This window comes from Nicrophorus vespilloides, unplaced genomic scaffold, assembly GCF_001412225.1.
Source record: "Nicrophorus vespilloides isolate i.1.1-1 unplaced genomic scaffold, Nicve_v1.0, whole genome shotgun sequence".
In the NCBI taxonomy this organism is placed as follows: domain Eukaryota; kingdom Metazoa; phylum Arthropoda; class Insecta; order Coleoptera; family Silphidae; genus Nicrophorus; species Nicrophorus vespilloides.
In genome coordinates, this window is record NW_017099786.1 from 1 (window position 1) to 11,449 (window position 11,449).

General features: G+C 29.5%; 3 protein-coding genes across 3 annotated transcripts in view; all 3 read left to right on the top strand.

The window, feature by feature from the left end:
* Positions 1-87: 87 nt before the first annotated feature.
* Positions 88-744, top strand: LOC108565579 (cytochrome P450 4c21-like; the record flags this gene model as incomplete). Its single annotated transcript, XM_017925117.1, has 2 exons — positions 88-270; positions 353-744. Coding segments are annotated over 2 exons (575 nt in total), but the record flags the coding sequence as incomplete, so codon positions are not given.
* A 36-nt stretch (positions 745-780) lies between these two features.
* On the top strand, positions 781-1,461 carry LOC108565583 (probable cytochrome P450 4ac2). Its single transcript, XM_017925120.1, is given in 3 exon segments — positions 781-915; positions 918-1,025; positions 1,099-1,461. Coding segments are annotated over 3 exon segments (432 nt in total). The 5' UTR covers positions 781-782; the 3' UTR covers positions 1,290-1,461.
* A 2,491-nt stretch (positions 1,462-3,952) lies between these two features.
* The window catches only part of LOC108565580 (cytochrome P450 4c3-like), an 8,946-nt gene continuing 1,449 nt past the window's right edge, over positions 3,953-11,449 (top strand). The window contains exons 1-10 of the mRNA XM_017925118.1: positions 3,953-4,116; positions 4,862-5,062; positions 5,122-5,304; positions 5,361-5,731; positions 5,802-6,039; positions 6,095-6,274; positions 6,331-6,473; positions 10,892-10,950; positions 11,002-11,162; positions 11,222-11,390. Of these exons, the coding sequence (XP_017780607.1) occupies positions 3,960-4,116; positions 4,862-5,062; positions 5,122-5,304; positions 5,361-5,731; positions 5,802-6,039; positions 6,095-6,274; positions 6,331-6,473; positions 10,892-10,950; positions 11,002-11,162; positions 11,222-11,390 (1,862 nt within the window). The 5' untranslated portion in view covers positions 3,953-3,959. The remainder of the gene's footprint in view (positions 4,117-4,861; positions 5,063-5,121; positions 5,305-5,360; positions 5,732-5,801; positions 6,040-6,094; positions 6,275-6,330; positions 6,474-10,891; positions 10,951-11,001; positions 11,163-11,221; positions 11,391-11,449) is intronic.

Genomic DNA, 11,449 nt, shown 5'->3' on the forward strand with positions numbered 1-11,449 from the left:
CCGGCAATGGAATATTGTGTGTTCAAGGTATAATTTAGAAGATTTTTTTTTGATTCCTGTGATAAAAGTGTTATGATTTCCTTCCAGAACCAATTTGGCGCAAGAACAGGAAGGCTCTGCAATCGGCCTTTCAATACAAAATGTTGGAAGAATTTAATCGAGTTTTCAATGAAGTCGGAAACAAATTGGTGCAAAGATTCGAGGAAATTCTTGGAAGACAAGTGGATGTATGTCCTTACGTCAATCATACAACCATGGATATAATTTACGGTTAGTTACTGCTTTAATTGATGATGAAATTAGTAATGATGAAATGAATAATGATAAAATTGTAATAATATTTGAATTGTAGAAAGTATATTGGGTTTGGATTTCGATGAAAATCCGGAGGAAAACTTGAAGTTTTCTAATAATATTTACAAGTACATGGATATTAGCACGGAACGGATGTTTTCGATCATCAAAAGAAGCGACTCTTTGTTCCAATTGTTGCCTGATCACAAAAGGCAGCAAGTTTGTTTGCAAGAGATTCGCAGCTTTACTACTTGCGTAGTGAATAAGAGGATGGAAGAAATGAAATATCGGCGTGATGATGAAAACTCCGACGACGCGGATTTGGGGATTAAAAAGAAGAGTACATTTTTGGATATTTTACTGGAGCGATTTAAAAATGAAAAGGAATTACCTTACGATTATATCAACGAAGAATTAAGTACAATTTTGACTGCGGTAAATATTAATTAATTGGTTTAAAGGTTTAGTTTAATAGAAAAAAAAAAAACATGATTTATGGCAATCACACGTTGACTTGTTTCCTTTCGAGCATTCTCTACGAGCTCTCCAAGCATGCGGAAATCCAAGAGAGGTTATACGAAGAGGTCTCAAGTATTATTGAAGATGTTAAATGCATTTCAATTAAGATAGCAATTCCATGGAATATTTGGAATGCGTGGTTAAGGAAGGTCTTCGTTTATACAGCCCAGCTACTTATATAGAACGCAAGTTGGATTATGACATTGAAGTTGGTGAGTCAAAGCCAGAAATCTTGCGTGGAACCAAATAACTAATTGACTTCTTGTTCATTTATTTTGTTTACAGATAATTCCATTATTCCAAAAAGCACGAACATCAACATTTTCATCTTCCAGTTGCATCGCTCCGAACAGGTGTACAAAAACCCACTGAAATTTGATCCTGAAAGATTTTCAGCTGCAAACAGCGAAGGACGAGATCCTTTGGCTTTCATTCCGTTCAGTTTTGGTATTAGAAATACGCGATGTTCCAAATGAAGTGTCTCCTCGCAAAAATCGTCTACAATTACAGAATGCAGCCAATATCGCAAGACTTTGAGCCGAAATTGTACAGCGACGGAATCTTGAAATCCATGAATGGTTTCCCAGTTAATCTTACAAAAAGATGATACGTTAAATCAATTTTTTTTAAGTGTAAATCATAACTAAATCCAACTAAAATTGTCAAGATTTTATTGAAACAATTTAATAAATCTTAAGTGCAATATAAAATTTCGATACCCTGTAGATTTTATTAAGTGTAAATTAGAAATGAACTAATTGATTAATTCTGCAAAAGCGGATCCGTTTTCCATCTATACACATTGTGGATGTGGGTCAAGGAATGTTCTAAAACATGTTTATGTGTTTCATTTAATTTGCAAATGAAAGTGAACTGTCCTCCGTTATAATAATAATCTAGACTTCTTTTTCTTGCAAACTATAAATCTCGAGCAAACACAAAGTCAAGGCTTTTCTCTTTATTTGACTATATCTCTCTTTCTTTCTCGTTTTTTTTCATTCTCAACTGTAATTAATGGTTTGTCGAATATGGACAAGAGACAATTAATAGAATTTGGTTCATTGACGTCAGCGCTTGCGTTCTGCTGCATACAAATCACGTATAACAACGAAATGCAACTTCACATTATTTTTTATATCTAATTATAGAAATACATCAATTTTATTCATGTAATAAAACAGTTTTTTCTACGGTTGAACAAGTTAAATTTTAATTGATCAAAATAAAATAAATTCTACAAAGCTTTCACTTGGTCTCTTTTTAGTTCCTCGTTTAGTCCGCTCTCAAACAGACTATTGTTGTATTTGTGTGAATTATTGTTAGTAAGATTTTATTTCAATCAAGAAACGAATATAATTATGTAATAAAAAAATAAACTGTTGTTACATCATTTAAGTAGATTTTTAGAGAAAATATGAGAAAAAGGAAAGAAAATAAAGATTTGATAATTTGTTTACGTTTTAAAATTTTATTGAAACATGGATTATGACCAATAAAATGAATAAAAATAAAAATAATGGAATGAATAAAATTAACGAAATAATAACTGACACCAGTAATTTTTAATAAGAAAAATAATTTATGAATGTTGTGGAAGTTTAATTATAGGTTCAAGTGTGCCATGAGATAAAACAAGTAAAAAAATATAATAGCTTATAGTACTGATGTTTTTGAATCAAAGTTAAGCAACTGTTAATTAAAATTTGTTAATTAATAACAGAAGTATTTTCAATGAACTTTGTGGTTTCATAGTATACATAACAATAATAAATATAAAATAAAACCCGGCAAAAACACTTTTTTTGAAATTTTATATATTTTGTTGTTGTTATTTTTTGTATATGTTTTTTGTTATACGACTGATGCAATAAACATTATTATTATTTATTTAAAATAAAATTTAACTGTTGCAAAATAAATAATAAATTGGATATTCAGTTATTATTTATGTTCGTTTAGTAGTCTAACATAATTCACTGCATAGCAGAAAAGTTGTATAAAAAAATTATTAAATTTATACAATTTTTGTCATTGATCTATGAAGAAAAAAAAAATTAAAGTATTCTGAAATAAATATTAATAAAATTAATTATTTCAAGAGATGATTTGAATAATAATTTAATGAATAAGAAATTATCAATACATAAAATACTTGTTTGTCAACAAAAAAATGTGTCGAAATAAGATATGTGAGTTGAGTTTTAAACCAATATTTAAAATTGGATTAATAAAAAAAGTGTATTTCATATACAGTAAGACCTCGTTTAGCGCTGTCTCGATTAACGCTGATTTTCTATAACTCGGTTTGATGAAAACCTTAAAAAGGCTCAAAATTTACCCGGACTCAAATTGTCGCAGCATTTTATTGATTCGTATATTTTTTTTATTATGTCGTATAATTTTATTCTGTTCATCAATGTGAACATTGAGTAAATTTAAGATTGACATTGACATTGGATAATCTTTCCCGGTGGATAGTAGACGAGTTTAGGTTAAATGGGTCGCGAAATGACAGCTGTCACTTTGCGTCAAAACATCAAAAATTTTAGGTTATAATCAATCTAGTTGCAGCAAAATGGTTGAGAAACACTGTTATAATATTAAATAATTAGAAATTATTAATCTTATCTAATATTTCAATTAAATTACATTGTGAATGTCAAATGTTAAGAATTTAACAACAAACATTTGTATTATAAATATTCATTACATTGTTTGTCCATAAAAGCAATGAAATTTATGTTTTCGTGAAATTCCTAAATTTCTTATATGAATATTTAAAAGAAATTACCTATAAATATATATTAATAACTTTTCATGGCCAAAAATTTGGTATTCGACAAACAATTTCGTCTCACTTATATCAGTCAAAAACAATATATTTTGATAAACAAAAGAAATAATTCATATGTATACCTTATAAAGGAATAAAAAATAATCTGAATGTTGTATAAAATATAGCTTTTCTGTTTTTAAACCGTAATAATTAAATGAAAAATACTCGTGCAGGAATTTAATGGAGATGATAAATCGAACTGAAATGATTCAACAGTTCAATAATATATTTTTTTTTGCAAGGACAAATATTTAAGAACACGAAATTCCAGTTGTGCCTGTATTTGTATACAGAACGTCCAAAAGTAAACATGTTCGGGTACATCTTTTTTGCGTTTGCTGCACTCATAACTTACGTATTGGTAAAATGGTACTTGCAATTATACAAGTATAGAAATGTTAAAGTTCCTGGTCCGAAACCGTTGCCTGTTTTAGGAAACATTCTCGAATTTGGAACAAACTTGAAAGGTAATTAATTTCTACAGTTAATTACAAAAATAATCTATATATATATATTAATGTATTATCAACATATTGGTAATTAGTATAAAAATAAATAAATAAAACAGTGAACTTACTTCATAAACAACAACACAATTAGTATTATCATTCATACAGTGTACACTGAAAAACGTCATTCAAAAAAACTGTTTACATCCATTCATACCTTATTCACATTCATTAACTAAAAGAAATTACATTCATTGCAACTGTCTGCATTTTACGAATTATTAATTAACAAATATCTTTTTTTACACAAATTTGATTATTTTGTTTATGTTAATTGTTAATTTGCATATTCCTTAATCTCGAAGAAGATCAGTGATTTCTCAAACTTTCTATTAGCGGAAAAAATAAACAAAAATCTATTAATTGCCTTAAAAGTAAAAAAATATCAGATTATTACTAAAAAAAGCAAAGATACATTTATTCCAAAAATGTGCACTTTCTTCAACTTTCTATGTAGCATGAAACCGCATCTCAATAGTAATTAGTAAATCTTACTTTTTTTTAAATGTAAAATTATATTTTTGAATGATTTTTTATATTTAATATTTAATGGAAATTCAAACATATTTTGTTCCTAATTCGTATGATAAAATTGTATTAAAAAAGATCAATATAATTTCAAAGCATTCAAATATTAGTCTGTCGTAATGTAGTAATTGGTTTAATTAATTGACTATTGTAATATTTTTATTTTCTTTTATAGATATTTTATGGAATTTCAAAGGTCTTCAAGAGAAGTACGGAGGTGTGTTCAAATTGTACTTGGGACCAAAACAATTCAAATTGGTGTTGACCGATCCAAAATACATCCAACACGTCTTAAGCTCTAGTAAACACATAAACAAATCCGATATTTACGAGTTCTATATTCCTATGGTTGAAGACGGTATAGTTTCTGCAAAAGGTATCTTATTTTCTCACGTAAATGGTAATTAATGTAAACATAAATTGATTTAATTGCAGGAGAAATTTGGAGGAAAAACCGAAAATCTTTCACGCAATGTTTCCACGTTAAACTGCTGGATCAATTTAACGTGACATTCAACTCTGCATCAGATTCGCTAATCAAAAAGTTAAGCAAGAACGTAAACAAGGAAATTGATATAAACAAGTTTGTAAGCATCTCTACGCTCGAGACGATTACAGGTAATGTGTTAAATGTTGAAATGATTTAACAAATTCTAATTTGTAAAGTTTTAAAGAAACCGCAATGGGAATTAAGTTTAATGACGACAGCGACAAGCATTTGGCTTACGTTGACGCCGTGCACTGCTTCTTCAAGATCGCCATGTCCAGGTTGTTCTCTCTTGTGTACAGCAACGAGTTCATATTTAGTTTCACCGAAGATCACAAAATCCAACAGAAATACATCGAATTCGCAAGGGATTACGCCAATTCTATTATATCCCAGAGGATAGAAGAGAGACGCGGACAGAATTCGACCGGAGATGAAGACGAATTTGGAATTAAGACAAAGGTGGCTTTCATCGATCAATTGCTCAACATGTACAGCAGCGAAGAAGACATATCGTACGAGGAAATAAGGAAGCAAATCGTAACTTTCATCATCGCTGTACGTGAATCTCTTCTGTTTTCCTTTAACGATGTTAATGAATCAACAAATACTGCTTGTTTGTTTTTAGGGATACGATACCGTCTCGACGTGTTTATCGTTTCTGCTATTCGAACTGTCTCTTCATCCAGAAATCCAAGAGAAGATTTACAACGAACTCGTTGACTTGAATTTACTAAAAAACGACTACTACTCGCTTAATGAAATGAATAATATGAGCTACATCGAATGTTGCATCAAGGAGGCTTTGAGGAAATACACACCAATCCCGTTTTATGAAAGACTAATTGAAGAGGATCTTAAAATTGGTAATAATAATAATACTAGATTTATTATAAAAATCTAAATAGATTTAATTTTCAGAGGATGTGCATATTCCTAAAAATACTGTCGTCACGATATTCGCGTTTGGAATGCACAGATCCGAAGAAATTTATCCTGATTCGGATAGGTTCGATCCTGATAGGTTTTTGTTGGAGAATATAAGCAAAAGACACGCCTATGCTTATCTTCCTTTCAGCGCTGGTCCAAGGAACTGCATGGGTTTGTAAAATATCGTACAAAATTCTGATCATTAGTAATAATAAATTTTATTTCAGGAATACGATTTGCTATGTACGAGATGAAATGCGCCATAGCTAAGATCATCAAGCATTTCCACATCCTTCCGAAAAGTAATTTCCAATTAGAAGTCGAAAGTGATATGGTATTAACTTCATCGAACGGTTTTCCAATCATGTTGAAAAATAGATAAAAATAATTCTATATTATGTGCTATTGTAATTTAAGAAATTACTTTCAATTCTAATTGAATTTGTAATTATTATTTTCATTCTTTTATTAATCAGAAAAATACACTCTAAATATTTTTTTCGATTATCAATTAGGAAGACAAAGTAACTAAATTCTACTATTATTTTTATGTTCAACTTGAGCAACTTCCATTGATTTCAATACATCCTCAAGGTTTCCTTAGTAAAAAAAAGAATAGCATCTTTAATAAATGTCAATAGTAGTATAGGATTCGCAATGTGTAGTTACTAAAAAGAGTACCGTCATTAGCAACTGTTCAATGACAGATCATGGCAAACGCAAAGCATCATTACTTACAGCTGTAGAGTCTTTAGCAACTGTCATTGGTAGCATAGAAACCGTAAGATGATCTTAGTAAAAAGATCACCGTCATTAGCAAGTATGATTGATAGTATACCAATCTCAAAGTATTATTCGAAACAGCGATATTATCTTTAGCACACTGGTAGCATAGCAAATAAAACGCGTTCTTAGTAACAGAATTGGAAACATAGTAAAGCAACAAGGGTAGCAACTGTCATTAATGTCATTGGTGAAGTAACAATAGCCAAACGTCGTGTCAAACGTAATATGATTAGCAACTGTAAGACGTCTCTAGTAATCTAGTATTAATAATATAAATTAAAAAATACCACTTTTTTTAAGTAATGATTTCTTGCAAAATTTAATTAATTTTTCAACATTTTTATAATTGTATCTCCACCTGAATACTTAATTTTTTTTGTTGACACTTTAACACAAGGTGACATCTGTCATTTCAAAACTTACAAAATTTAACGCTGAGTAAACAATGATTTATGATCATGTGCCAATGATTTTATTGAAATGGAAGTAGAAATGAAAATGTATTAAATATACGTGTAATTAAATGCATCTGGGTAAAAATAAATGAAAATTTGCAGGGAAATTCCAATTTTATATTAAAACGTTGCAAATATGAAATTTAATCAACCTGATGGTTTGACCCGTGCAAATATTAACGAAATAAATTCAATACGTAATAATGAATAATGAAAAATGAAAATTACTTTTTCCTCTTTTAATGAAAACATATTTCTGGGAATTAATAGTTAAAAAAAAAACGAAAATAATTAAGGTCTTCCACTGATATGTTTATACTGGTTGACTTTAGAATGTCTTTGATTAAAACAGTTCTTCTCCACTTTTTTCTTCTTTCCTTCGTCAAAAACATTCCGTTCGTATGTAGATCGCGATCAAGTGATTCCGGGAATCAAAGCCGAACACGTTTTAAAGGCAGCAAATACACGTGTAAATAAATAGTTGCGAAAGACTCAATTTGTAAATGAGTTCAGTAGAATTCCAGATATTCTCAAAATAAGCTTGTGTATAAAAAAAAACATGATATTTAAATCAAACTATAATATTCGTATTGATTAATTAAATTATTAGCTGCGTTTACGAATACCTAACAAGCTTTTCACACAGTATTGCAGTTATAAGATTTCTTTTATAACATCAAGAAAAAAAATCCATAAATTTTCTTATAATTTATAAAACGATATTTGGAGTTTCTTTGAATAAAGTTGTTACTAAACGTTTATTCCAATCCAATTCGTAGGTTTACCTCTATAGAAGTTATTAAAAGTTATTCCTGTACCTCACACTGTTTGAAAACGGACTTACAGAGTGATAGATAGATAATTTTTAAACCGGATTACAGAGAATGAACTTAAATTAATATATTTTAAGCTATAATTCATATAGAAACTCACATAATTTTCTTAACAACAAAGAATAACCTCGGATTGGAACAGGAAATGTAGAACTTTAGAAATGCTGTAGAATTGGAAGCACATGAAAACTTAATTTCTATCTCCGAACTCGAAGGAAACCAAAAATAATTCGTTATAAATTAATCAACACATAACACAATTGGAAGATAGAGGATGCAGCAAATTATTTATAGCGTCGTCTGCTAACCAATTGGATTCGTATTGGAGAGTCTTAAGCGAATCGACCTTTTCGTGGAGAATGTTAAATAACGTGCAGCAAAAGCGTTTAGAAATGAGCACGTTATAAACGAGGGTGTTTAAAAGTCAGAAGGTCACTAAATCACTAGCTGCATCCTTAAACTCGACGAATAACCTTACCAAGAATTGCAATTTCGTGTCCCATTTACATGCATGTAAAATGCAGTTTATGTATAGACATTTCAATAGAATTTTTATACTTAAAAAAAAACATAAAAACGTTTGTAGCCTGTTAACATGGAACATATAATAAAAATGAAATAAATCGGCATTCTCTGAAAATTTGATATAAGTAAAACGAATAAAAATAAAACTAAAGTAAGTAGTTTGAGTTAAAAATTCGAACTCGTAAAGACAAAAAAATGCTGAAAGAAATGAGTCAATTCAGAGACTAAATGATTTGCAATTATGTCTGGCGGAGTAATCACAAGTAATCAAAGTTTGTACGCACCAAAAAAAAAACACACACATAAAACTGCAGACGTTAATAATATCCAAATCTTATCGTTATCGTTGATAGGTAACAAAAATCTACATTGCGTATCAAGGTCTCCATCAAGGATTTTCATTTTAAAATGCAACCTTGATCGTTTGACACAGTTACATCTTTTAGAAAAATTAATTTGATAATTTACAGATAAATTCACTAATTTTTAAATTTTAGTATCTCGATTTCACTAATTTCCAAGTTACTTATTTGCAACTTGTCCATACAGAAGTATTGTTTACTTTATTTTAGATATTTGAACTTTTATTGAAATTTTAAATGTTATATAACAGGTGTGACCAAACTGTGGCTCTTCAAGAGTCTTGTTGTGGGTAGTTGAACCACAACAAACCCCAAATATTATATATATTTTATATTATGACTGAGATTAAAAAAAAAAATGTTATACCAAAAAGTTTAGGTGTAAAGTAAGTAAATTACATTTTTTATTTCTAAAATATCATTTATAATATAATAGATTAACTTTTAAGTATATATATTCTCGATATTTTGTTAACAAATTAATTTGATAGTTTCATTGAATCCTTGAAGAATCGACTCAACTTTGTGTCCTAATGTCAAATTTGACATATGATAATAGTATATTGTTACTTTAATTTGTTTAAAAAAATGCAATTTCGAATAATTTTTGTTGTTATCATCACAATAAAACTATTGACACTCAGAGTGATAAGTCTCTAGACTTAGTTACTTCATCACTTGTAAATAAATATATGATCCTGAAGATTAAAATGAATGTCAAATTTGACAATCTTCATATGTTAGATTGTCAAAATTGATATATGATAATAGTATATTATTTAACTTCTATATGTTTAAAATATTTCAAATACTGTTTTGGTATTATTATCACAATAAAACTATTGACACTCACAATTTTAACTAATCACCTCTAAATAAATATAGGATCCCGAAAATTAAAATTAACATCAAATTTGACAATCTTCACACGTCAGATTACGAAAATTGATATATGACAATAGTATATTATTTGACTTCAATTTGTTTAAACAAATTTCATTGTCTTTGAGTGTCTAAGTCAACTTATCACTATATAAATATGTGAATTGTATTTGATATATTAGAATAAGACAAAAAAGACTATTTGCTATAAACTCAAATGTAAATCAAAATACAAACTTTCTTAATATATTTGCTACAGTTTTATTAATCTTAAGTAATTAAAAATTTAGTTAAATCATCAAATTAAGTACGTAGACAAATCAGCAAACAACACAAGGACAATGTGACTTGTGATTTCTATCTGATATCGTAAGGATCAAACAAAAATTTTCAAGGAAACAAAACTTTAATGCACTGCGTATTACAAAAATACAATAGAGAATCATCAATGTTTCGTGTACTGCAAATACCAAACCTTTATCGGGAGAGCGATTCGTGGAAATGCAGAGATTTTGTTGTTGAAAAAAAAAATTACTGTTTGCACTTCTGAACAACTAAAAATTGTTGTGCGACAGATACGGGGTATTTGTCCCTCCGCGAAACTAAAGAATGCTATCACTCGGATTAACATAAATGCACTAAACCGATAACCGCTCGCCTCATTATTGATTAAATATTACAAATACAATTAGTCCGAGAGAGATAGAGAGAGAAAAGTATCCTGTGTTGTTATCACCTGGAATTATATAACATGCGGATTACATAGGTGTTACGAAAATGTACAAAAATACACACATACACATACAGACACGAGGAGTGGAAAAGTAGAAATGCGTAAATAATATACTTGACATATTTATTTTTCTACTTATACACATAAATACAAAAAAAAGTGTTATCAGAAGGAGCAAATGTTATGTAAACCGAGTGTTTCTATTTTTTCAGTCTACGCATCAGCACGCAATAGATACATACACTTGCATTATGCACACTGATCTTGACGAGTGAGTCAATGATCAAGTAAGATTGCTAGTGTATTGTGATCATTTGTGTAGGATGTATCATATTTATATTGCTGCGATTCTCGCGCTCCTCATTTCGGTGCTAATAAATAAATACAATGAAAACAAGAAGTATAGGGATATAAATAAGTTGCCGGGACCACCGACCGTTCCTTTCTTTGGAAATAGCCTGGGATTCGCGAAAAATACTGCAGGTATTTGCATCGATTACAAAAGTTCTATTATTTTGAAATAATTGCATTTTTGTAAACAGAATTCTTCGAGAATCAGCAGAAGTTGGTCAAGGAATATGGGTTGATGGTGCGTCTATGGTTGGGTTCGAAACCCAGCATCGTGGTTTCAGATCCAGTAAAACTGGAGTTCTTCTTGAGCTCCAATGAGCACATCAGCAAATCTGTAGGCTACAACGGTTTCAGACTTTGGTTAGGAGATGGACTGATCAATAGTACTGGTAAATATCAAGAAAACAAATCAATTAACT